Raw genomic sequence first — 27,802 nt, forward strand, 5'->3', positions numbered from 1 at the left:
TGTGGATAAGACAGACTTCCACAGGTTGTTAGTCTTCAAGGCGCTACAAGACACTGTGTTGCTCGTATAAAAATTATAGCTGAAGACGTGCTAGGAGGAGTCTAGAGCATAGTTTCCTAAACTGGGGTGTGTGACCCAGCTCCCCCATCATTCCCCCACCCAAAGAAAGAGCTGGCCTTTGCTTCCAGCTCTGAGTCCCTGCCATTTTACGTGGGTGACCCAGAGCTAGCTGCTTTCTGCAAAGGTGAGTGAGTGTGGGTTGGGAGGAGGATGGGGTTAGATGTGGGTCTGGGGGTGCCTGGCTCGGGTGAGGGGGATGGGGAAGGGGTAAGAGCAGGGGACTGGTGGTGCCTGGCTTTGTGGGAGGGAAGGGGCTTGGGTGGGCAGCTTGCAGGGCTCAGGTGGCCATCTGGTTTGCAGGACTCATGGGGCTTGTGTGGCTGGCTCCAGCATCATAGGGCTCAGGCTGGTGGGCAGGCGGCTGGCCCCAGCAGTGTGGGGCTTGGGCAGCTGGCGATGGCAGCTCTGGTGGCTGGCCTGGCAGCATGGGGCTCAGGCTGCTTGGGCTGGCAGGTGGGCGGCTGGCCTTAGCTGTGTGGGTCTCAGACAGCTTGGACTGGTGAGTGGGCAGCTGTCCCCAGCAAAGTGGGGCTCAGGCAGCTGTCCCTGGCAGTGTGCAGCTGAGGCGGGTGGCTTGGGGAGCTGGGTTGTGGCTGGGGCTGGCGGCTGGTCCCCGCAGCGCAGGGTTTGGGTGGGTGGCTGGCTGCAGCAGTGCAAGGGTTGGGTGGCTGGCTCTGGCAGTGCAGGCCTCAGGTGGGCAGGTGGCTGGCACAGGCAGCTCTAGCAGCTGGAATGAGGCTCAGGCAGCTGGCCAGGTGGGGCTGCACCAGGCACCATCAGGGGGCCAAGAAAAACTATTTGTGCCTATTTTTAATTTTAAATAACATTTTTGTTTCTAGTTTTTGTGTTTAAAATTACAAATTGAATTTTTTGTTGAAAGGGAGGTTGGCTGATGGTAAAAGAAGAGGTGAGGGATGCGTGAGGGTTTCTCAAAAATCAAAAGTGGGGTGGGGGGGGGGGGCGTGATGCCGAAAAGTTTGGGAACCATGGGTCCAGAGACAGAGTATAGGAGAAGAGGAGAAGGCCAAGAATATAGGCCAGTAAGAACATCAGCTCAGTCTTGTTCTGATTCAGTAAAGTGCTTAACATGTGGAAGGCCTTTGCTGTTGGATCCTAATGCTTTTTCCTGAAAGGGGCAGGACTGAGGTGCTGATTATGGGGAATATTATTATTTGGGTTAAGAAAAGCTGTTCAGTTTGTGCCATTACTTGTATGCTCTTCTTTAACCTTTAAGTACATGTACCAAAATACTATTTTAATATTAGTATTTTTACAAACCAGAGAAAATATTCCATTCATCCAAATGGGAACGACACGTCTGGAGAATACAAGCACATGGGCTTACTGCTTGTGTTTGTTCCATTTACATAATAATCTTCTGTGGAGCGGGGTGGACTCTTCTTCCATCTTTAGATACTGTGATTTTCTGTATCTCTTTTCCATTAAAGGCAATTTTTAATGGAAAAAGTTCCACAGGACATGTAAATTTTATAATACATTGCGGTGCCCACAATGCCATATAAGTAAGTTGCTAGAAATATTTTATTAATAATTAGAGAGAATTTCTAGGTTTGTGTTTAGCTTTTTGGAGCTTTACTTGAAAAGCTCCGAAAAACAGACTTAATGTGTAACTTTAAAGTAGATAAATATGTATGCATGGCCATGTCTACACATGTACGATCTTCCGGAAGAAGATCCTCTGGAAGCTGTCTTCTGGAAGATTGTGTCTGTATGTTAAAGGTGTTCCGAAAGAGCTGCCCTTTTTTCCGGAAGATTGTGTACACAGCCACGGGTGCTCTTCTTGGAGAAATTGGCAGGAAATGCTGTGGATGGGGTCCCATGGCTGGAGAGTTCTTCTGGGTGTGCCAGCCATGTGCCACCTTAAAGGGCCCCTCCCAAACAGTCCCTCCCTGCACGTGCTGCTGAGGCCTGCCATGCTGCTTGCTGGTCCTGAGCCTTATAACTCACTGTCACGGACCCCCAGCAGCTGCAGACCCACAGGGTTGCCTTGACCCAGCTGCTGGGCATTTTCTTGGCCATCCTTCTCAGCCTCTTATGGTGCAGGAGACCCAGGCTTGGGGGTCCTGACCCACCATTGCCCCTGGTGTCTTCTCCCCCTCTCCCCCGGCTATCCAGCTTGTGTGGACCCACTCCATCAGCACTGACTGCTGGAATAGGGTGGTTATGGCTGAGTGGGACAACGCATGCTGGCTGCAGAACCTCCGAATGAAGGAGACGTTCATGGAGATCTGCAGCTGGCTAGCCCTCATCCTTTGACATCAGGGCACGTGGATGCGGCTAGCCCTCTCCATTGAGAAGCGCATGGTCATCACAATCTGGAAGCTGGCCAACCCAGACAGCTATTGCTCCATCAGACAGCAATTCGTGGTGGGCAAGTCCACTGTCGGGGCCATTGTCCTTGAGGTAAGCCACTCTCTGTGCTCTAGCCCAGTTTGGGGATCGGGGAGGGGGCTGTCCAGGAAGGGGGGGATTCTTGGCGGCCGAGGGTGTGAGAGGGTGGACCAGGGGACAGGGAGGCCCAGTCCCAGGGGACCATGACACCCCACTCATACACAGGCCCACTGCTGTAGGAGCGCCCTGCTGGCTGGGGGGAACAGAGGGCTCTGTAGGGAGGGAGGGGAAGCCTAGAGAGGACACAGGGATGCCCCTGTGCATACCCACAGGTGTACTCACTCTGTCCCCTGCAGGTCATGAAAGCCATCAATGAGGTGCTGTTGTGGAGGCTCGTGCCTATCAGGGACCTGGACGTGGACATGCAGGGTTCACCGACTCTGGTTCCCCCAGTGCTTTGGGGCGATTGACAGCATGCATATGCACATCCCCATCAGGGCCCTGGACCACAGTGCTGGCCGCTACGTGAACCACAGGGGGTATCATTCCATCATGCTCCAGCTGGTGGTGGATTACAGAGGGCAGTTTATGGACTTCTGCGTGAGCTGGCCAGGCCTGGCACATGAACTCCGTGTCTTCCGTAACTCCGCCCTGTACTGCAGGTTGGAGGCTGGCACCTACATCTCCCAGTGGGGACCGCATCATCAGGGACGTTGCCGTGACACACTGCCTGGTGGGCGACTCAGCCTACCCCTTGCAGTTCCAGGTGGCTGCCACCAGGGTGGACCACTCTTTCGGATAAGGGGCCGCAGAACCTCTACGTGTGTGTTCTTCCAGAAGAAGGTGCTCTTCCTGGTTTGGGAGTGGAGTATGAAATCTGGAGGAGGCAGCACATTCTTCCGGATTCCTTTCGGAAAAGCGTCTTTTATGTGTAGACACTCTGAGGATCTTACGGAAGAGTGCCAGCTTCTTCTGGAAGATTGTGTATGTGTAGATGCAGCCTATGTAAAATCAACTTGAACATTTGTGTATCCTGGGAATTCCTACTGGAGAAGATTTTATGCAGTTTGTCAGTTCTGCTTCTGTGTGGACATTTTTCTCGTTTCAAATTCTTTTACTAGTCAAATATAACATTAAAATTCAGAATCCTGTACCTTAGTGTTCAAGTGAGAAAAGTGAACACAAGCATGTTTCTATGTGTACTAGCAAGCATGGCAGTTGAATTTCAATATTGCAGCTGTGTTGTCTATCAGGATTTGTCATTAAATCCTTGAGTTGTGAGAGAAGTCGTGGAGCAAAAATAATTGAAGTGGATAGTCTGAATTTCACCCTTTTTTACTGTAAACATTCAGTTCTGTGTTTTCCTTGAACTATGAGAACAGTGAGAATAACAGATTAATTTGAACTAGCATATTTCAAAGTGCACTCATTTTATTGGGTCAGGATAATATTCTACCTTTGAATATTATTTAAACTACTGCTTTCAATTTACTAATATATGTATAAAATGTCACTTGCAGGTGCTGACCTTCAGGAAAGAGCCAAAATGCACTCAAGTGAAGTTAGTTCTTTTGTCTCAAAAGCAAGAGCAACTATTAATGAAATGGGTAAGTAAAGTAAACTTGCTGTTGAACCATTGCAGAGCTCAAACTTCCTTTAATCTCTAAAGGTCAGAACAAAGAAGTGACATAAACATGTATGATTAATTCTTGCTGTGCAATGGGATATCCACAACTACTTATGTCGATGAGATAATTATGAGTCACTGGCACATTGTTTTTTAAAATGTGCACAGTAGTGTTTGACTCCTTATAGAATAAATTAAGGTGCTGTTTCACAGACTGATTAACAAGATAGCCAAGTGGTTTGGAATCGTGTTTTTGTGTAGGAAGAAGTGCAGTGTGGTAACGTCCCCTGTGGCATGGGGTTTATTTTTATTGTCCCTACTTCTGTTGAGTATAAATTTAATACAACATTTGGGTCATCTTATAAATGTTTTAAACATGTGTTATTGGTGGAAAATGTTAAATCTGCTTCTACTTTTTTATAAAAGTGCCTTCTGGTAATGATAGTTTTGGTTTTAATTTCTATTTTATGATAAGTACTCCTTTTAGGGCTTAATAATTTGCCTGTGCATTTTGGAATATCAAATCTCTATCCACAAGTATCAGAACAGTAGCTGTGTTAGTGTGTATCCGCAAAAACGAGAAGTCCTGTGCCATTTTATAGACTAACATATTATTTTGGGCCATAAGCTTTCGTTGGCAAAGACCCACTTTGTCAGATGCATGCATCCACAAGTGAAGTTTCTGTAGATTCGAGAACAACAAGAAATCTTGTGGCACCTTATAGACTAACAGATATTTTGGAGCATAAGCTTTCGTGGGCAAAGACCTGCTTCATACGTTTCTGTAGATGGTAATCTGATTGACAATATCTTGTAAAACCAAAGTATTTTTATTAAAAGGAGGCTCACTCCAGCATAGCATCTCTGAAACAACCCTTTTCATAAAAGTAAGATACAAAAGTTACTTTTATGGGGTGTTAAAATCCAAGTTTGCCAGTGCCTGATGAGTCACGCAACATTTTAAAGTATTACTCTTTTTAAAACTAAATGTATAGTAATCTTGTGGTGTTGTTGTGAGATTTACACTCTTTTTAAAGAAAATAGATATTGGTGCATGAATATCTTGTAGGACTGTGTATGTTATTAAGTAGCGTGAAAAGGCATTACCTAGCCAGAAAGTCAGAGAGCCTTTGAAGTCAATAGAGTTGTTTCTAATTTTCCCTGGTAAAACTAACAGAAAAATTTAAACCCATGTGAGCCAGCATGTGCCAGGACAGAACACTCTGGCTAACTTAATTGAAATCAATAGGCTGCCAGACCTGTTTGTACAAGATTATGGCTACGTCTACACTAGCCTCAAACTTCAAAATGGCCATTCAAATGGCCATTTCGAGGTTTACTAATGAAGCGCTGAAATGCATATTCAGCGCTTCATTAGCATGAGGGCGGCCGCGGCACTTTGAAATTGGCACAGCTCGTCCCGACGGGGCTCCTTTTTGAAAGGACCCCGCCTACTTCGAAGTCCCCTTATTCTCATGAGCAGATGGGAATGAGGGGACTTCGAAGTAGGCGGGGTCCTTTCGAAAAGGAGCCCCCCGTCGAGACGAGCTGCATGGCGGCGAGGTGCGTCAATTTTGAAGTGCCGCGGCCGCCCGCATGCTAATGAAGCGCTGAATATGCATTTCAGTGCTTCATTAGTAAACTTCGAAATGGCCATTTGCGTGGCCATTTCAAAGTTTGGGGCTAGTGTAGACACGGCCTATATGTTTTATCATTTAAAATAGATGAATTATTAATACTTCAAAATTTCTTTGGCAGAACCAATAGTTTTTCAGGACTAATTTTATGTATATTTCCATATTAATATTGGATCAGCTCCATAACTTGACTTGGCATATGCTATGAATGAAACCAGTAAGTCATGTTAAGTAAATGATGGACAATTTTTAAAAATAGTCTAAGTAGGGGAGTTCATAGTGATATGTCAATCTGATTCTCTTTTTCCTCCCCTTTAAAGTAGCCAGATTTTTGAGGCTGGTTTAAAAAATGCCAATGAAAGAATCAGAAAGGATTAAACTCTTAGAGTCTTGCAGTTGCTTGATTGAAGTGCTCATGCTAGCACTCTGGTTGGCTTGTGAAGCACATGCTAACAAGTTGTTGAAAAAATTTTCTTTGATGCTTGGTTATTGTTTAGAGAGAGGTAATAGATTTAAAGGCTTTCCTGAGTGAGGGAATGGGAAGTTGTTGTCTCTTAAATAAAATTAAAATAAAATAAATCAGTATTACTTGGAATTGGTGAAGCTTTCTCTGTTTTTTGCCTAACATTTCAAAAGCCTGTTGGGTAGGTGGGTGATTGTCTCTAATTTAATTAAATCTTGTGGGATATTGTAGAAGTTTTGAGCATTCAAAAATATATTCTTCTTTGTTACCAAGTGGGTTGAGACTTAAATCTTACACTGATGCATCATTATGTGAATTTAAAATGCCAGAAATACTACTCAAAACAGACACCCATTTGTTCTTTTATATCTGTTTACTTTCTTTAAAAAGGAGAGGCAATTGTGAATAAACGTAACTGCCTGATTTGCAGACAAAAAATTCTAAAAAAAAGTAGATCTTTTTAAACCTTGGAACATGCACTTGATGTCTTAACCATTTCATCCTATTTAAAATAATGTGAATCTTAACGTAGAAGGTGTTGTGTTTTTTAAATTAATATAATATCCTGACAGGCACCAGACAGGAAATTTTGTTTTGTCAGAAAATACGGATTTGTCAAAAATGAAACTATTCATGACATAGGGTTGTGTTTGATTGTTGTCCTGACTTGAAAAAAATGATGTTCAGAAATTACCATAATGTTTTCATTTGACATTTTTTAAATGTTTTTTTGGATTATCTTTGAATTTTGTAACAAGCTAATTAAATTGAGAAATGTGGAGATTGAAACAAAATATTTGAATCTTACAAGAATGATTTTTAATTGACTTCCATCCTCTTCCTACTCGACTCCAAAAATAGGAGAAAAATGGGGCTTACAAATATTTTTGAGATTTCAGCTGTTGATCCTGATTCAAGATGGGGAAAAATTGTGAACTCTCAAAAAATCTCCATATGTTGAGAGAGTTTCCTACTCATCCCCTACTTCAAGGTAGTGGGAATATATTGCTCCTGGTTATGCCAGGGCACCATTCAAACACAGTGTCAGTCACTTATTTTTATATTACGTATTTTTGATATATTAAAACTGTTTCAAGTAATATATTAATTACATTTTTTGACATTATTGTTTTGAGTGTTCAATATCACCAGTACCTGCCATGAGAGTATTAATACAACTGTTACTTGAAACATTTCTACAAAATAGTTTGCAACTTGCCTTCTCCATTATGAAGCTGGTGAAGAATACTAAGTATACCTCACAAATTGGAGATCAATGTGGTCTGAGGTATATTTTGACTTTATGAATAGAAGTGAGCATTTAATCTTTTAACAAGTTAGGTTTTCAGTTCTTCTTTTTCTCTTCTGAAGGAGTAAGTCTAGCATTACAGAAACTAATTTTAGTAGTGCTAGTAGGACAGTGTATTTGCATTGGATTCCTGGCAATGAATCAGTGTACTGAAAACAAGCAGATGAAGATGTTTTTCTCCCCAGAAGCGACCATAATGTCAAGATACACTTGAGGAGGGGAAAAAATCTTATAACAACTTATTTGCCATTTGTACAAATGCTGTAGCAACATATTTTCAATTTGCTGCTTTGTCCCTTCATTTTCAACATTAAGGATGGAAAGCAGTTTCCAGTATGCACTACTTTCTGCTCTTCATAATGTGTTCTGTTTCTGAAAACAATGTTTGTGTTCAGATGTTTGACATAGTAAGGAGATACTTTCGAAGAGAAGTGTGTCTGTGGAGCCTGTAAGAAAAATAACTATGTAGCCAAAATAGATGAAAGATAAATATTTCTTGTGATTTAATAAACATGAAAAATTAGCTTCTTGAATTGGTATTTGCAGCTTTTTGCAGTTACGGCCAATTTAATTATATTTTTTGTTCTTAGGCCGGTTTTATTTTTTAAACCTGCAGCATTATGAATTAGGAATGAAACAGAAAAAAATTTATAGAAATTAGTATCATATGGCACTTGTTTGCCACTGTATTTAGATATAATTTTATGATGGATTAATTTATGACTTCATGCTAAATTTGGGAGATGTGTTATGATTACATGAAATATCACTTGGTACAAAAACAACCATTTGAAAAAAAAAAAGGCAGAAAAAAGTATACTAAGCTATTAAGTGTAGTTTTGAATGTTTAAGGTTGAGGGGAAAATATCAAAGCATGCTGCTATTTTTAGTGCCAGTTGCTTTTGCTAAAATTATACCAAAGTTGTGTGGGTTGTTTTTATAGGGCAGGAACATAAGACTACTTGTCCATTACAATATTTTACCTTGAGACTGTATTACTGACGTAAGGCTCCTTTTATACTGAAAGTTCTCAGGGGGGAAAACATTAGTAGATTTGCCTAGTTGCGCACAGTTTCAAAAGGGTTTCTGGTTAAATTAAGTAAAAGCCTCATTGACACACAGACCTGCATTGCTTTTTGATGCTTTGGAAATAAGTACCTTGTGCTAAATCATCAGCTGGTGTAAACTGAAATAGCTACAGTGAAATCAATGGTGCTGTATCTGTGTGTGCCAGCTGTGGATCTATCCCTTTGTATTTACAAAATGCAGTTCATCCAGTCAGATTCTAACTGCAAAATAAATTGTGACTCCTTGTAGGGTGAAACATGGTAGCCGCTCTCTGCCAGCAAAACAATTTGTTTAGAAGGAGATGAAAAACTGAAGTAGCAAGAATTCATGTCTGGCAGTGTTATGTGCAATTACTTCAGCTGGAGTTTGGCCACAACCTTTATATATGCAGGAAAACCCACTGAGGATTAAGTGTCCAATCTAACTGAATTTCAGTGGGAATTTCATGTCTGACTGTCTTATATGCCTTTGAAAATCCTAGCCCAAGAGCACTAAGCTTTGGTTTTTTTATTCTATCTGAAAGCAGTGCAATGCTTCATAGAATCAGAGAACACTGGACTGGAAGGGATCTCGAGAGGTCGAGTCCAGTCCCCTGCCCTCACGGCAGGACCAAGCACTGTCTAAACCATCCCTGATAGATACTAACAGAGAGTAAGCCGTGCTAGTCTATACACTATCAAAACAAAAAGCAGTCAAGTAGCACTTTAAACACTGGCAAAATAGTTTATTAGGTGAGCTTTCGTGGGACAGACCGACTTCTTCAGACCATAGCCAGACCAGAACAGACTCAATATTTAAGACACAGAGAACCAAAATCAGCAAGCAAGGAGGACAAATCAGAAAAAGACAATCAAGGTGAGCAAATCAGAGAGTGGAGGGTGGGGGGGGAAGGTCAAGAATTAGACTGAGCCAAGTATGTAGATGAGCCCCTATAGTGACTCAGAAACTTTCTGACTTTCTGAGTCACTATAGGGGCTCATCTACATACTTGGCTCAGTCTAATTCTTGACCTTCCCCCCCCCCCACCCCTCCACTCTCTGATTTGCTCACCTTGATTGTCTTTTTCTGATTTGTCTTCCTTGCTTGCTGATTTTGGTTCTCTGTGTCTTAAATATTGAGTCTGTTCTGGTCTGGCTATGGTCTGAAGAAGTGGGTCTGTCCCATGAAAGCTCACCTAATAAACTATTTTGCTAGTCATTAAAGTGCTACTTGACTGCTTTTTGTTTTGATCCCTGATAGATGTTGATGTAGACTCTACAATCTCCCTAGGCAATTTATTCCAGTGTTTAACCACCATGACAGTTAGGAAGTTTTTCCTAAAGTCTAATCCAAACCTCTCTTGCTGCAGTTTAAGCCCATTTCTCCTTGTCCTATCCTTAGAGACCAAGGAGAACAATTTTTTCCCCTCCTCCTTGTAACCCTTTTTAAGGTGCTTGAATACTGCTATCATGTCTCCTCTAAGTTTTCTCTTTGTCGAAATTAAACAAGCCCAGTTCTTTCAGTCTTCCCTCCTAGCTCATGTTCTCTAGACCTTTAATTGTTCTTGTTGGACTTTTCTCCATTTTCTCCACATCTTTCCTGAAATGTGGTGCCCAGAACTGGCCACAATACTCCCAACTAAGGTCTAATCAGTGCAGAGTAGAGCAGAAGAATGGCCTCATGTCTTGCTCACAATACTCCTGTTAACGAATCCCAGAATCTTGTTTGCATTTTTGCAAGAGCATCACACTATTGACTCACTTAGCTTGTGGTTCACTATGACCCCTAAATCCCTTTCTGCAGTACTCCTTCCTAGATAGTCACATTCCATTACGTATGTATGAAGCTGATCGTTCCTTCCTACGTGTAGTACTTTGCATTTGTCCTTATTAAACTTCATCCTGTTTGTCTCAGACCATTTCTCCAGTTGGTCTAGATCATTTTGAATTCTGACCCTATCCTCCAAAGCTGTTGCAGTCCCTCCCAGCTTGGTATCGTCTTGCAAACTTAATAAGCGTACTCTCTATGCCAATATCTAAATTGATGAAGATATTGAGTAGAGTGGGTCCCAGAATAGACCCTGCAGAACCCCACTTGTTACGCCCTTCCAGAATGACTACAAACCATTAATAACTATTCTCTGAGAACAGTAACAGAGGTAGCTGTGTTAGTCTATACTCCAACAAAACAAAGCAGCAGAAATGTAGCACTTTAAAGACTAACAAAATGATTTATTCAGTGATGAGCTTGATCTGAAGAAGTGGGTCTGTCCCATGAAAGCTTATCACCCAATAAATAATTTTGTTAGTCTTTAAAGTGCTACCTTTTTGCTGCTTTGTTTTCTCTGAGAATGGTTTTTCAGCCAGTTATGCACCCACATTATAGTATCCCCCACCTAAATTGTGTTTGCCTAGTTTATTGATAAGATCATACGAGACCATATCAAATGCCTTACCAAAGTTTAGTTATGCCACGTCCGCCATTGCTCCCTTATCCACAAGACTTTGTTATTCTCTCAAGGAAATCTGTCAGATTGATCTGGCATGATTTGTTCTCTACAAATCCATGCTGGCTGTTACCTATCATCTTATATTCTTCCAGCTATTTCCAGATGAATTCCTTAATTACTTGCTCCATTATCTTTCCCAGCACAGAAGTTAAACTGACTGGTCTGTAGTTTCCTGGGCTGTTCATTTTGTCTCTCTTTATAGGTGGACCCTTTTCCAGTCTTCTGGAATCTCTCCTGACTTCCAGGACTTTTCAAAGATGATAGCCAAAGGTTCCAATACCTCCTCTATCAACTGTTTGAGTATTCTAGGATGCATTTCATCTGTCCCTGATGACTTGCAGATATCTAATTTTTATCAGTAATTTTTAACTTGTTCTTTTTGTCTTTTATCTTCTAAACCTACTCCCCTCCCACTAACATTCACCGTGTTAGGTATTTCTGTGTCAGACCTCTTGGTAAAGACCAAAACAAAGAAGTCATTAAGCACCTCTGCCATTTCCAAGTTTCCTGATATTGTTTCTGCCCCCTCACTGAGCAGTGGATCTACTCTATACTTGGTCTTCCTCTTGCTTCTAATATATTTATAGACTGTCTTCATTACCCTTTGTGTCTCTGTCTAGTTTGAGCATGTTTTGTGCCTTTGCCTTTCTAATCTTGCCCCTGCATAAATGTATTGTTTGCTCATATTCATTTTTTGTAATTTCTGCTAATTCACTTGCTATATATCCTTTTTGATTATGAGATCCTGCAAGATCTCCTGGCTAAGCCAGGATGGTTTTTACCATACTCTCCATCCTTTCTACGCATCAGTATAGGCTTGCTTTTGGGCTCTTAATAATGTCCCTTTGAAAACTGCCAACTCTTCAGTTTTTCCTGTTAGTTTTGTTTCCCATGGGACCTTACCTGCCAGCTCTGAGTTTACCAAAATCTGCCTTCCTGAAATCCACTGTCTCTGTTTCGCTGTTCTCCCTTTCACTGTTTCTTAGAATCATGAATTCTGTGATTTCACGGTCACTTTCTCCCCAGCTGTCTTCCACTTTCAAATTCTCAACGAGTTTCTCCCTATTTGTTTAAAATCAAATCTAGAACTGCCTCCCCCCAGTAGCTTTTTCTACCTTCTGAAATAAAAAATTTTCATCAACGCAGTCCAAGAACTTTCTGGATAGTCTCTTTCTCTCTGTGTTAGTTTCCCAACATATGTCTGGATGGCTGAAGTTCCCTGTCACCACCAAGTCCTGTGTTTTGGATGATATTGTTAGTTGCTTAGAAAAAGCCTCATCCACCTCTTCTACCTGTGTAGGTGGTCTGTAGTAGACCCCTAGCATGACATCACCTTTTCCCACCCTCCACTTTTTACCTAATCCAGAGACTTTCAATGCATTTGTCTCCTGCTTCCATCTCCACTTTCAGTCCAGGTGTGCACATTTTTAATAGATAAGGCAATACCTCCTCTCTGTTGACCCTCCCTATTGTTCCTGAGTAAGCTGTACCCTTCTATACCAATATTCCAATCATGTGTACTATTCCGCCAAGTCTCTGTGACACCAACTATGTCATTGTTGTTTTTATTTATTAGGACTTCAAGTTCTTCCTGCTTAGTACCCATACTTCTTGCATTTGTATGTAGGCATCCATGATATTGATTTGCATTTGCCTCCCAGTTTTGCCAGTTCCTCTTTTTTTTTCCTCTGCTATTATAGCCCATGATCCCACCTATTTCCAACCCAACTCCCCAGTCTCCAGGTTTTTTACTTACCTGTGAGCTTTGGTCACCTGTCCCTGTTGAACCTAGTTTAAAGCTTTCCTCACTAGGTTAGCCAGTCTTGATCCAAATATGGCCTTTCCGTTCCTTGATAGGAGAACCCCATCTCCACTGAGCAGTCCTTCTTGGAATAACATAGCGAGATTGAGGAAGCCAAAATGCTCCTGGCAACACCATCCTTGTAGCCAGGCATTCACCTCCAGGATGCACCTGTCTCTGCCTGGGCCCCTACCTTTGACAGGAAGGATTGAGGAGAACACCACCTGCATCCCCAGCTCCTTCACCCGTACTCCCAGAGCCCTGTAGTCAAGCTTGATCTGCTCAAGGTTACACCTTGCAGAATCATTTCTGCCCAACTGGCTGAGTAGCATGGGGTACTAGTCAGCAGGCTGGATAATCTTCAACAACGGCTCTGTGATGTTTCAGATACAGATTTCTGGCAGGCAGCATACCTCCAGAGAGGGTATGTCAGAGAGACAGATGGGTGCCCCCCTCCTCCTCAGAGTGTGTCTGGTCAACACTACCTTAAGTTTCCTCTTCGTAATAGTAGCAGCAGACCTCCCAGCCTTGGAGGTACAAGGCTTCTCTGCTTCTCCTGTAGAGGGTGATTCCTTATCTCCTGTATCCAGAATAGCATAATGTTTTCCCACTACTGTGGTGGGAGGGTTGGGAGCAGGAGTGGAGCACTGCCTGCTGCCAGAAGTGACCAATTGAAAGTGTCCCCCTGAGTCATCTCCTCCTCCACTGATGGTGTGTCAGCACTGTTTTGTGGTGGGACAGCTATCTTAACCTTATCTGTCTCCACATGAATACTGTCCAGAAATTGCTTGTAGATACAGATACTCCTTAGCATAGCCACCTCCTTCTGTAGCTCTCCCACCTGCTTCCCGAGAGATTCCACCAGAAGACACCTTCCACAAGGGATGCTCCTGGCAACACCACCACCAGTGTGGACTTGAGTAAATGGGAATTGGAAGTCACAGTCCCTGCAAAACCACACCAGGGTCTGGGTGGAGGCATCCCTGGACAGGAGGCCTGTCTGCCTACAGGCAAAGGTGGAGGAGACAGGAGCAGTGCTGGCACAGATGTTGTGGGTCTTCCTACCCATAGTGGATCCCCCTCTGCACACCCCCTCTATCAAACTCCCTTTTAAAACTTCCCTACTGCAGTCCCCTGTCCGCTTCGCTCCCCTGGTCACTCTGCTTCTAGCTTTTTAAAGCTACAGACCTAGTTCAGGCCTTCTGCTTTGTTAGACACACAGGGGAAGGCTGATCCTGAGGCTGATCAAGGGCAATTAAGGGAACAAAGGATCTATTCCTGCCAGGCATACAATCCCAACTGCTGCAGTAACTGAAATTCAAATCACCTGCAATCAGAATTCAAAATTAAAACAGTCAAGCAAACACACACTGCAGCAGTGGGATCTCTTTATCTCCCTCTTAAAACTCCCGTCTGCTTCGCTCCTCTGGTCGCTGTGTCTGGCTTTTTAAAGCCTGCAAACCTTCGTTAGACATGCAGGGAAAGGCTGATCCTGAGTCTGATCAACAGAACACAATTCCAGATGCAATCCCAACTGCCACAGTAACTGAAACTAAAACCACCTGCAATCAGAATTCAAAATGTAAACAGTCTAACAAACGTACTTTCACCAAATGCTAGTATGCTCATTGGACAGGCTCCTCAGCAGTGGGATCTCTTTCTCTCCCTCTTAAAACTCTCCTGTCTGTAACCCCCTGTCCGCTTCCTAGCACCATGTTGCATCATTTGACTTTTTTTTTCTTCAAGTCCTCGCTCATGTCCATTGCACATTAAGGCCGTGTCTACACTAGTCCCAAACTTCGAAATGGCCACGTAAATGGCCATTTCGAAGTTTACTAATGAAGCGCTGAAATGCATATTCAGCGCCTCATTAGCATGTGGGCGGCTGCAGCACTTCGAAATTGACGTGTCTCACCACCGTGCGGCTTGTCCCGACGGGGCTCCTTTTCGAAAGGACCCCACCTACTTCGAAGTCCCCTTATTCCCATCTGCTCACAGGAATAAGGGGACTTCGAAGTAAGCGGGGTCCTTTCGAAAAGGAGACCCTTCGGAATGAGCCATGCGGCGGCGAGCTGTGTCAATTTCGAAGTGCTGCGGCTGCCTGCATGCTAATGAAGCACTGAATATGTATTTCAGCGCCTCATTAGTAAATTTCGAAATGGCCATTTACATGTCCATTTTGAAATTTGAGGCTAGTGTAGACGTAGCCTAAGTGTTTGTGTGTCCTGCATGCACTAGTGCATGAGGTTTCTCCCTCAGCAGTATTAATAGGGGAGGGTTCTGGTGACTTCTGGAGTTGCACTTTCATTACGTAGCATAAGGGGCACCATATGGTCTCCATACCCTCAGATGTCAAGACCTTGAAGAGAATTTTAATGTACAATTAAACCCTCCAAAATGCCTTCTATAATAGATATGCCGTAAATCTCTTGTCTCCCTCCTTCCTCAAGCCCTCTAGTCTCTCTTGCTGGGAAATAGCACAACTGTGGTGTAATAACCAACGCTAAGAAGATAAATAAAATACGAAACACTAGAACACATTATCCTATCAGAATGTGTATCTAGTTTGGAGCTCTGTGAAGAACATGGGGAATAATATATTAATTTCTGTGAATGTTAAATGTGTATCTGTGGGGTTGGTGCTTTTATATTACTGGCTAAAAACATGACTAAGGGTTAAAGTCTGCTGGAGGTCATTGCTCTTATCAGCTGATCACTGCTCCAGAGAGGATTTAATGTGGTGAAGTTGGGCTGCCCAGTTGGAACTGCTGGAGGTAACTGTGGTTAGTGAACAGGGGGGTGGTGTAGCCTGGTGATCCAGTGTAAAGTGGTGTCAGCCTGTCACTTGACAGAGTACCTGGAGAAAGAATGAAAATGATCATAGATACAGCTTATCCCTGAACCATAAACCTCATATATCTGACACTGATCTTGCTCACTAGCCCTCTAATTACTTCTCAGTGTTGGGGCGGGGGAAGGAGTTTGCCGAATATGTTTCCGGATGTAAATAATTTGGTGTACGTTCAGCAGAAGTATAGAGCTATGCTTATGTAGTCAGACTTGCTTGTAGGCTGAAACATATTGCTGAGTTCTTTGTTGTTTTCCAGCAGTAGCTTTGATTTACTACTGCTTTTAATGTTGAATTAATTTAAATTACTCTTTAGATAAAAAATAACTAAGTACAGCAGTTAACGAAGTAGGCAGTGCTCTCCCTGCAGAGCTGAAATTATGTGCTTTGTCAAATTTCACTGGTTTGTTTTTAATTAAAAAACACAATTATAAAGTTTGATAATGCCGATGAATGAATGCAACATTAAACCTCTCCATCCAAGATGTTTATTATCGCTTTACATAACATTACAGACAGAATTTTTATTGTACTTCTATTTCCCGTTCTTAATAAGACATTCTAAAATGTTGTTGTAAGGCTGAATAAGGAAATGTTTGTGGATTCTAATGTCCCAACTCTTCTAGTCCCAGACTTGTAGGATCTAAGTCAGAGAATGACAACCTGTGGTCTGCAGGCTGCATGTGACCCACTGGGGGTCTGTATGCAGCCTGCAGACCTCCCGAGTTGTCTCCTCACCATGTGCCTCTTGCACATCTGGGCACCATAGCCTTGCACTTCCTTGCTCCTTCCCCTCCCTTCTAGCACTTTCAGAGCACGTGAATCACCTGATTCACACTCTGTCCCTATTCTACCCCCACCCCTCAAACTGGAACAGTGAATCAGCTGCTTGCATCTGTTCCAGTTCTGGAAGGGTGTGGGAGGAGCAGGCCTGGAGTGGGAGTAAGGTAATTTGCATGTTCTGAAGGTGCTGGGAAGGAGGGGGAGGAGCAGGGAAGTGCTGGGCTCTGGTGCCATGATGTGCAAGAGGGGGGGTGTGTGTGGGGGGGGGGGGGGCTGTGGGGCTACAGGTGGAACCCCAGTGGGCCATGAATTGCTGTGAGCCACTGAAGTGAAGGAGGGCCACTCCTGCAGCCCATCTCTGATTTGGCCTTGTCCACATTACAAAGGTAGGTTGGCCTGACGTGATTTAATATAACTTTGCATGGGTCCACATTAGGGTTGCCAACTTTTTACTTACATAAAAGTGAACACTGTAGCGTAGCTTCTTCCCTGAGGTCCCACTCGCTATATTTCCCCTTCCTCAGTGGCTCACTCTCCCCTTCTCTCATTCACTTGAACTGGCCTGGGGCAGAGGGCTGGGGTTCAGGTGGGGGTGAGGCCTCTAACAGGCTTTGGTATAGGTCCAAAACTGTGCTTCAGAATATGTGAAGGGGCTCTGGTCTAGGGTAGGGATGCAATAAGAACACCTCTTGAGATGACACAGAGCTAAAGTTGAGCTGCTTTTGTTGCCATAGTGCAAACGTAGACGCATTATTTGTCCTAACTGTCCTCCACGAGCTGTTCTGCAATGCTCCTGTGCCTACAGGAGCGGTCATTTAGGTCACAATTTTGAGCTCCACTGCTTAGGTCAGTGATACATTAAATATTCCTACACCTAAAATCCTCCAGTTGATTTTTGATATGCCTTTTCCTGATTGTATATCGTTGTGAATACTTGATGATGCCAGATCCATGCAGACAGAGAGCTACTGCTTTGTTTTTCTGAATAGGGTATATTCCTTTTTATTCTTTTGAACAATCTCAGTGAAATTTTCTCTACAGTTCTTTCCTGAAGATTGCTAGGATGGCTGCCTTATGTTTTCCCCCATTTTAGGAGACATTCCCATGTCCTTGCTATGATTTTCTACAGGCACCATTGTAGTAAACAGGAAGCAGCATATGGGCCCGGGCAGCATCAGAATTCAAGAAACAGCTGTGTTCTGTGGGATTCTGTCACCTTCAAAAGTGAAATATCAGCCAAAATCACAGTGACTTTGAAATATTGGCAGTATTCACTGCGCTTTCCCCGTGCTCATATTCAGTGGTACCTGGCATCCAAACTTTTCATGCAAGTCCCCACCTCTGCCTTGCCCCAAATAATCCATGCTCATTGTGTCTTGAGTTGCCAAGCCATTGTATAATAAGGTGCTCTGAAGTTAGTGTTGGTTTATTAGAGTTCTTAACAGGATAATGGGAGGAATGGGGACAGAGAAACTGCTGGAGGAGAGGGGAAAAAGGACAGCGAGGTATATGGGAAGCTCATCAGGATATAATGGCTCAGAAAACAGATACTGCAGAATATTTTTGAGCTGAATGCCCGAAGACTTCATTCACAACAGAATTTCCAACCCTGGGAAACTCATTGTTGCTGCTCATAGGGGGCACCCACCCAACCATAACAGGTGGCACTGTGGTATGAACTTTTATTTCAATCCTCCACATCAAGGGAAAACAAGGAGAAACCTGACTATAACTGCAGGATGAGCCTCCAGGTACAGTGCACTACTTGCTTTTATCATGAATAAAACGTTGTTATATATTTTAATATATAAGCACGTATTTTTGTTTACTTGCTTTTTTAAAGGTTTGAGTTAGGCTCTTTGAGCACTACTAAAATATTTTAAAATGTGTGTATTTGCACTGTTTCCTGTTTTTTTTGCACACTAAGATTTACTTTGTGGTACTTGGAATATATGTGATTGGCTTGTAGTAAGCATGCATGCCACAGTACAAGATTCATTATGAGAGTCAGTAACCCACCAGTATTTAAAGTCTATACACATGAAGCCACTTAAGTTCAAAAGCCTGGCACAAGAATCTGATGTCTGTCAAAAAAATTCTTTTTAAGCTGCCCTCATCTGTATATGCCTCCACAGCTCTCTCCCAATAACTCTTGTGTAGTTTTTCAGATTTAGCAGATAGCTAATCCATCTCACCCTCCAATCTTGCAGTAGTCTTTACTCCTTCACCTCGCAAATATATAGTACACAACATGTAGCAATAATGATAGTAGTGTCTGCCTTGGTGAGATCCAACCTAATCTCTAAATGCTGACAACGACCTTTTAATCTACCAAAAGCATATTCAATAGCCATTTTTGCACCTGGTCAGCTGGTAATTGAATCTTTCCTTGGTTTTGCTAAAGGGGCAAGAATCATACAACTGGAAGATACCTCAGGAGGTCATCCAGTTCAGCCACCTGCCCAAAGCAGACTTGGTCCTCCAGAATCAGTTGGCATTTTAACATCAGTGAGAATGAGCCAGTCAGGAAAGAATGTTTCTGCTTGCATCTTTTGGAAAAGGTCTCATATTTTTAAAGATGCAAGCAGCGCGCATCTTCCCTGACCAAGTGTGCTGGAACAGTTTGCGGTGGAGGTACTGATAGTTGTGGAATCAAACTGTAAATCTTCTGTGTGTTAGGAACCACTTGAAGCCAGGAGGTGCTGCTGCACCCTCAGCACCTCTAGTTCCATGTCCTGTGTCCCTGACCATCCTACACTTATGTCGGCAAAGCATGTCTGTGGTGATCCACTAGAATAGGGGTCTGCAACCTGCAGCTCCAGAGCCACACGTGGCTCTTTGAGGACTTCTTTGTGGCGCTTAACGCTAAAATTGCAAAACTAAAAAAAACACATCCTCCTGATTATTTTTGAAAAACGGTGAACGTCTAAAAGCCCAGATATGAACTCGTATCTAAATAACTAATGACATGTGATCTTGAAATGTTGGATAATTCCCTCTAGCATACTCCAGAGAGCGAAGGTTCAGGAGTGAAAGTCAGGAAGACAGTCATACAAACACACACCTAAACTGTGAGAAAATTGAATATGCTAAAGATTTGTGAATGTCCTGCTGTACACATGTATTGCATTACAAATTATTGTGTGTGCATTGTTCTTAAAATAGGGGTTACCAAAAGTGGACTGTCTTGTATTCACATGCATTGTGGCTTTTGAATTATTGATTTTTTTTTTTTAACTGAATTGGGAAAAAAAGTGGCTTTTCTCGCTATTTTGGTTGCCGACCCCTGCAACTATGGAAAAAGTATCCCTTTTGTTTTATGTATTCACTGCAAAGCGTGGATGGTGACAGAATAGGAATATATTTTTTTGCTACTGCCCAACTACAGTTCAGAAACCCCATGCCACATGACCAGGATGTGCACCGTTATGTTAGGTAGTCTGAGCAGGAGTCAGACATGCAGATTAGAACAAAAATTGGTAGCTAGGAATCAGAGCCCAGGAGGAAAGTTGGATTAATGCAGATTGAAACACTTGTATTTAATAAAATAAAAAAGTAAATAAATGAGGAAATATATGTTCAAAATTCAAAGCTAGAGGATCTTTAAACATCCCTCTTAATTCTTAATACTTCTGAATTTTCTATTTTGAATAAATCATTTTCATATGTGCCCTATGTGGACGTTTCTACGTTAGTATAGAATACCCTGTTTTGTAATACTGAAAAGCTGCTAATAAAATAACTTGTATTTATTCCACTGAGGATGGAAATTTATAAAAAAGGGTAAACATGATTTTGAGGACATCTTTTTTTCACTAGGAGCTTCTGATGCAAAGAGGAGAAACCCAACTGGGTAACAGTCACAGAGGCTGTGCCTGCACTTAGAGAAATCTTCGAAATAGCCATGCTAATGGCCATTTCGAAGCATACTATTGAGGTGCTAAAATGCATATTCAGCACCTCATTAGCATGCTGCTGGCTGTGGCACTTCGAAATTGCTGCTTTTCGCTCCTGCGCTGCTTGTCTAGACAGGCCAGCTTTGAGATCGCCTTATTCCTGTCAGGTGATCCAAAGGTGTGTCACCCTGGGCAATCTCATTCAGGCAGCGCGCCTGCCTAGCATTGCTGGGCCATATGGCTGCCACCACTCAGGCGGTCAAGTTAGCCAGGCTTCATATGTGTTTCCTCCAGTCATGGCTGGCCTCATCTTATGCCAGGCCAGGGACATACTCTGCAAGACAGTAGCCATTCCTCCATGGGTCCTTGTTTCTCTTCAGTGGTAGAGGTGCCCAGGCAATGCCCTCACTGGTGTGCCCTTTCATCAACCATGACCTTCAGTCATCCTCACCATGGATGCCTGCCTCCGCAGTTTGGGAGCACACCTCGGTCCTCACAAGATGCAGGCAGATGGTCTTTCATTGAACAAATGCTTCATGTCAATCTTCTGGAACTCCGAGCGGTCCGCTATGTCTGCAAACATTTCCAGCAGCGCACAACTGAAAAGTCGGTTTACACTCACCGACAATACCACCTGCATGTATTACATCAACCACCACGGGGAAGTTTGTTCCCCATCTCTAAGTGTGGAAACCATAAGGCTGTAGACGTGATGCATTGGCTCTGGGTCATTCCCGTGGCCACATACCTCCCTGGAGTCCTCAGTGTGACAGTCGACACTCTCAGCTGCTCATTCACGAACCATCATAAATGGGAAATTGACACAGTTGCGCAGTGTTCCAACTGTGGGACCACCCTTACATAGACTTTTGCTATCAGGACCAACAGAAAGTGCCACCAGTACTGCTCAAGAGCAGGCCTTGGGAAACACTCCTTTGGGGATACTTCACCATCAAGTGGAACACACTGCTACTGTACACGCTCCCTCTCATTCCACTGATCCACAAAGTATTACTCAAGGTCAGACAAGACTGAACCCTCCTTATCCTAGTAGCCCCAGCGTGGCCTGGACAACCTTGTGCCCTTATCTCTTTCAGATGTCAGTAGTGGCCCCTTATCCATTTCCTGCTCGCTGTGACCTTCTGTCTTGGGACATCGGCTGCACTCTGCATCCCGGTCTCCTCAAGCTGCATCTGCATGTGTGGCTTCTTCATGGCTCCACAATGCCAAAATATTCTGAGGGAGTAAAGAGGATCTTCCTCAACAGTCGATGGGAATCTACATGCTAGTCTTACCTTTATAAATGGTGGCGTTTTTTTTTCACTGGATAGATGCACATGATTTGATGCCTCCTAGCCAGCCAGCAGCAATATAAGAAGGCAGCTACAGCGAACCCTGTGAGCAGCTAACAGGGAGTTTGCCTGGAAGTTTGCCTTCGGGGGGAAGCCCCCTACCAGTTGTCCTTTTCTTATAGGTTTGTTTCTCTTGCACCCTTAAGGGTGGCACTAGAAAATCTAGGGGAACTTTCTGGAGGAAGGGGAAAAATAGAATGTGACGTGTCTACTGAGAAGTCTGCTATTGTGACCTGCATGACATGTACCACGTTTGTCTTCCTCCCAGACAATAGAATGTTTTATGTTCCAAGTGCAAGATGGTTGCCATTTTGGAAGAGAAGGTTAGAGGATTTGAGGTGCAAATATCAGTGCTCAGGTCCATCAGAGAAGGTGTGCTGTTCTTAAAATAAGGGTTACAAAAAGTACAATTTGACTTTATTATTTTTATGTATTTATTAAAGACTGTCTCATATTCATGTGCATTGTGGCTCTTGAAATATTGATTTTTTTTTTTAACTGAATTTGGAAAATGGCTCTCGTCACTCTTTCGGTTGTAGACCCCTTAGTTAAGTCTGTTAATTTAACTGGGTAACAATTTTCCTTATATCAGAGGGGTAGCCGTGTTAGTCTGGATCGGTAACAGCAACAAAGGGTCCTGTGGCACCTTATAGACTAACAGAAAAGTTTTGAGCATGAGCTTTCGTGAGCACAGACTCACTTCATCAGATGCTGGTCTTGGAAATCTGCAGGGCCAGGTATAAATAAGCCAGAGCAAGGGTGGGGATAACAAGGTTAGCTCAGTCAGCAAGGGTGAGGCTTACTACCGGGAGTCAATCTGGAGGTGTGAACACCAAGGGAGGGGAAGCTGCTTCTGTATTTAGCCAGCCATTTGCAGTCTTTGTTTAAGCCTGAGCTGAGGGCGTTGAATTTGCAGATGAATTGTAGCTCTGAAATTTCTCTTTGGAGTCTGGTCCTGAAATTTCTTTGCTGTAGGATAGCTACATGTAAGTCTGCTACTGTGTGGCCTGTGAAATTTCAAAAATCAAATGGAGAGAGAAGTCTCTGAGCTGAAATTCATTTGCAAATTTCACTCCATTAACCAAGGATTAAACAGAGACTGGGAGTGGCTTGCAGCTTACAAAACCAACTTCTCTGCCCTGGGCGTTCATATCTCCCCATTAGACTCTGACAAAGGGTCACATCCCCTTGTCTGATCTAACCTGTTTTTTCCTCTTTTGATAAATACTACATATACGGGGCCATTTCTACCTTGCTGAATAGAACTTGTCAGCTCTGGCTTTCCCTTTTACTGGGATCCCACTCTTTAAATACCCCTCAGAAACCACCCACCCACTCATGCATCTGATGAAGCGGATCTTTGCCCACGAAAGCTTGTGCTCCAAAATATCTGTTAGTCTATAAGGTGCCACAAGACTACTTCTTGTGCTTGAAGCTACAGATTAACATGGCTACCTCTCTGATGTTGATTAATATTACTTTCAACATTATTAATACATTAACATTTGCAGAAAGTAATAATGTGATGTTTTTACTGTATGTTGCAATGTTTATCTTCTTGATCTTCTGGTGATAAGACAATTACTTTGTATAATTTACTGTGACACATGACTAGGTCTACTTCTTCATCTTTTGGTCAGTGACCAATAATTTAGTTATCTAGAAAGCACCATTGTTCCTTAGGTCTGCTTGATAAATATACTGGGAAGGATATTGCGGAGGGAAATGTCTTTTGATTATGGTAATATTAAAAGGTTCTCCCTGGTCCCTTGTGCCTCAGGCAGATGTTATGTATTACATCTGTTACTATTTCCTTATATCTTTCACCTCATAATGAATTACGGTACTTTCTGTACATCAGGTTTCAGTGCTGGCTTTCCAGTACTGCATAGATCATTGACAGATGCAACCCATTTTTAATCAGATGACCTCGGTGTCTTTACACAGTTTAGAATCCATTATTCAAGGTAGAAAACAAGCTGCAAATGCATTCCAGGTGCAGCATTTCTTCCTCTCTCTTCACTTTGTAGAGGATAGTGATTGCTTGCTTAACCACTATAAGATCAGCCGTCACACTCGAATAATCGGCATGACTTACAGCTGAGCAGCAGACACCAGGCAGGAACATGGATGGAGCACAAGAGCCTGCAGGCTGCACTCAGAAGCAGTGCAGAAGGATGCAGGGCTAATAGTCTAAGGAGACTGCATGGCCCCACAGTATACTAACATTTTTATGGCTGGCTTAGAACAACTTTTCCTCAGCTCTCGTCTCCTATCACCCTTCCTCTTCTTACGCTACATTGATGACATCTTTATAATTTGGACCCGTGGTAAAGAGACTCTGGAAGAATTCCACAGAGACTTTAACAATCTGCACCCCACCATCAATCTCAGCCTTGACTGTTCCATGTGAGGGATGCATTTCCTGGACACCACAGTACAAATCACTGATGGCCAGATCAATACCATTCTCTACCGGGAACCCATTGACTGCTACACTTACCTACATGCCTCCAGCTTCCATCCAACACACACAATACGATCCATTTATAGTCAGGCCCTTAGAGATAATTACATCAACTCTGATCCTACTGAAGGAGACCAAAAACTTCAAGATCTCTACCAAGCATTCATAAAACTTAATTATCTACCGGGAGAAGTAAAAAAAACAGATTGACAAGGCTAGAAGAATACCCAACAACCAGCTACTTCAAGATAGGCCCAAAAGGATCAATAACAGAACACCACTTGTCATTACCTATAGCCCCTAGCTCAGAGCCCTGCAGCACATCATCAAAAACCTACAACTTATACTAGAGCATGATGCTCCACTCCAGAAGGTCCTAGGTGACAGGCCTGTTCTCTCCTATAGACAACCTCCTAACCTAATGAAAATTCTCACAAGCAGCTACAGGCCATAACACAGTAATACTAATCCTGGAACTTTTCCTTGCAACAAACCCCGTTGTCAACTTTGCCCCCATATTCATTCTGGAGCAACTGTCACTGAACCTAACCACATTAATTACAAGATCAGGGGCTGAATTCTCATGGACCTCAACTAATGTGATATATGCCATCATGTGCCAGCAATGCCCCTCTATTATGTACATTGGACAAACTGGGCAAACACTTCACCAAAGAATGAATGAGCACTGAGCAGACATTAGGAGTCTTCATACACACAAACCTGTCAGTGAGTACTTCAGAGGAGTGGGCCATTCTGTTAATGACCTGAGAATATGCATCCTACAACAGAGAGACTTGAACAGCAGATTACAAAGGGAGATTGTGAACTGGAATTTATGCTCAAATTCAATACATTAACACTTGTTCTCAATAGAGAGAGCAGTTATCTCATGCGTTACAAGAACTGTTTCCCTTCCTTTGACATTCATAATGATTTCAGGCAAGACACTTAATATGTCCCCACCTCAACCCCTGCTTCAGTTCCTTGTATCTAATTTGTCACTTTTTTTTCCTCATTTTTTTTTTTTTGACCTTGGTGCTATATAACTGTCAGTCTGTACTGGGAATGCTACTGATCTGCAGGAGTGAGTCTGTCCCACAAAAGCTCATCACCTAATAAATTATTTTATTAGTCTTTAAAGTGCTACATGAGTGCTGGTTTGTTTTGTTAGAATACAGACTAATATGGCTACCTTTCTGTTATTGCCCATTAAGACATAATTAATGCCAATTACAGTGTAGATATTTCTTCAAAAAGATCGAGACAGAGGATCTGCCAAGTAGTCATCAGCCAATTACTTAACAACCACTATTAACACTCCTAAACTATCCAATTACCCTCTTTTGGGATACAGATATTGTCTGAGTGCAGCCGGAAGGCTCCTCTGCTCTCCCACCCAGCCTGAGCTACTCACGTTGCCCAGAGCTACTCAGCTGAGGTCGTCCTGCTGTCAGGGGCTAACAGCCTTCTAATGTATTGGATGCTTGTGGAAAAAGACTGGGAAGAATAGTGTGTGTGTGTGTGTGTGTGTGTGTATCTTTTTTTTGTTTGTTTCCTAGGTGAAGTCTACACTATGAGATACATTTCAGTTTATTAATATGGATTTTGTAATGCTGGATTTTATAAATTCACATCTGACTATCCCCATCTCCCCACGTGCTTCCCACAAAGTTAACTTATTGCTGCCATGCTCAATGGGCAAACATCTACTCTTGCGGCAATGCACTGTGGGAACCTATCCTTCGGTTCCCTCATCCTTCTAGCATTCTGGGTATTTTTGCTGGTGCAGCATGGAAAAAAATGCTCTGCAAGTGGTTGTAGGTATTTGGCATCATCTTCCCACATTACATTGGCCTCATTCCTCTCCCATGGTAACCAAATGTCCATTTTTCTGGGAAGAAGAAAGGAAAAGTAGGGTATCAACAAAGATCGCCAAATTCGCAGAAATCTTTCTTCTATAAGTGAATTGCTTTTTAAAACTGTAGCTGTATCTGAATTATTCAAGATTTTATAAAAAGCAGGAGGTATGTCTTTTCACCTGGTCTTCTACCCATCATCCCCACTCCCTTGAGTACATCTGATCCCTGTTAATAATACGGGCACAATGCAAAACATGAAGAAAGAGTAGACAGTAAAGGTTTTGCAAAAAGAGTTTTGGTGTGAGAGGGTTTTTGTCTTCCCAGTTCATTATACAGCTTCTGTGCACAGTCTATCTTCTCAGCTGGCCCTCCAGCCATTCTTTCATGCGTGACGTGGTCCAAAGCTAGAAGAAAGATGATAGAAAAGGCTAGGAAAAGAGATTTTTGGCTTCCCTCTTTACTAATATGGATTAAATACATGGAGTGTAAGATGGATAGAAAGCTGGCTTGATGGATGTGCCCAACGACTCAATGTTTGGTTGGCAGTTGATTTCAAGTGGAGTGTCCCAAGGGTCGGTTCTAGGGCCAGTATTTTTCAATGTCTTTATTAATGACTGACTGAGCGGATGGATTGCACCCTCACCAAATTTGCAGATGGTGATAAGCTAGGGGGAGAGGTAGATAAGTTGGAGGGTAGGGATAGCATCCAGAGTGACCTAGATAAATTGGAGAATTGGGCCAAAAGAAATCTGATAAGGTTCAACAAAGAGAAGTGCAGAGTCCTGCATGTGGGATAGAAGAATTCCAAGCATTGTTACAGCTGGGGACCAACTGGTTAAGTAGCAGTGCAGAAGAAAGGGACATGGGGATTACAGTGGATGAGAGGCTGGATATGAGTCAACTATGTGCCCTAGTAGCCAGGAAGGCTAACAGCATATTAGAATGCATTAGGACAAGCATTTCCAGCAGATCTAGAGAAGTTATTATTTCTCTCTGTTCGGCACTAGTGAGGCCATATCTGGAGTATTGCATCCAGTTTTGGGCCCCCCAGTATAGAAAGGACGTGGAAGCATTGAAGCAGGTTCGGTGGAGGGCAACAAAAATGATTAACGGGCTGGAGCACATGACCTATGAGGAGAGGCTGAGAGATTTGGGCTGATTTAGTTTACAGAAGAGAAGAGTAAGGGGGGATTTCATAGCTGCTTTCAACTTTCTGAAAGGGGCCTCTAACAAGGATGGAGACAGGCTGTTCTCAGTAGTGATGGATGGCAGAACAAGGAGCAGTGGTCTCAGGTTGCAGTGGGGTGAGGTCTAAGTTGGATATTAGGAAAAATAATTTCACCAGGTGAATGGTGAAGCACTGGAATTCTGAGAGAGGTGGTAGACTCTCCATCCTGAGAGGTTTTTAAATCCCAGCTTGACATAGTCATGGCTGGGATGACTTAGTTGGGTTGATCCTGCTTTAGGCAGGGAGCTGGACTAGATGACCTGCTGAGGTCCCTTCCAGCTCTACAGTTATATGATTCTATGATACACAGAGATTGCCAACATGAAGCCACGGGCTGAAATCTCTTGTTTTTTGTGAAAGCGAACAGGTTCTCAACTGGCCCTCCACCCGCTCTTCCCTGTGTGAAGGGGTCCAATGTTAGAAGGAGGATGATAGAAAAGGCTAGAGAAAAAGATTTTTGGTTTCCCTCTTCACTACACAGAAATTGCCAACACAGAGGAT

At 43.0% G+C, this 27,802-nt stretch overlaps 1 protein-coding gene across 2 annotated transcripts in view; it reads left to right on the forward strand.

Moving 5' to 3' along the window:
* Nucleotides 1-27,802, forward strand: part of AUH (AU RNA binding methylglutaconyl-CoA hydratase) — a 262,507-nt gene that overhangs the window by 110,626 nt on the left and 124,079 nt on the right. For both annotated transcript variants that reach the window (XM_074995049.1, XM_074995050.1), the window contains exon 4: nt 3,993-4,079. In XM_074995049.1, coding sequence (XP_074851150.1) covers nt 3,993-4,079 — 87 coding nt within the window. The remainder of the gene's footprint in view (nt 1-3,992; nt 4,080-27,802) is intronic.

Source organism: Carettochelys insculpta, chromosome 5, assembly GCF_033958435.1.
Source record: "Carettochelys insculpta isolate YL-2023 chromosome 5, ASM3395843v1, whole genome shotgun sequence".
NCBI lineage: Eukaryota > Metazoa > Chordata > Testudines > Carettochelyidae > Carettochelys > Carettochelys insculpta.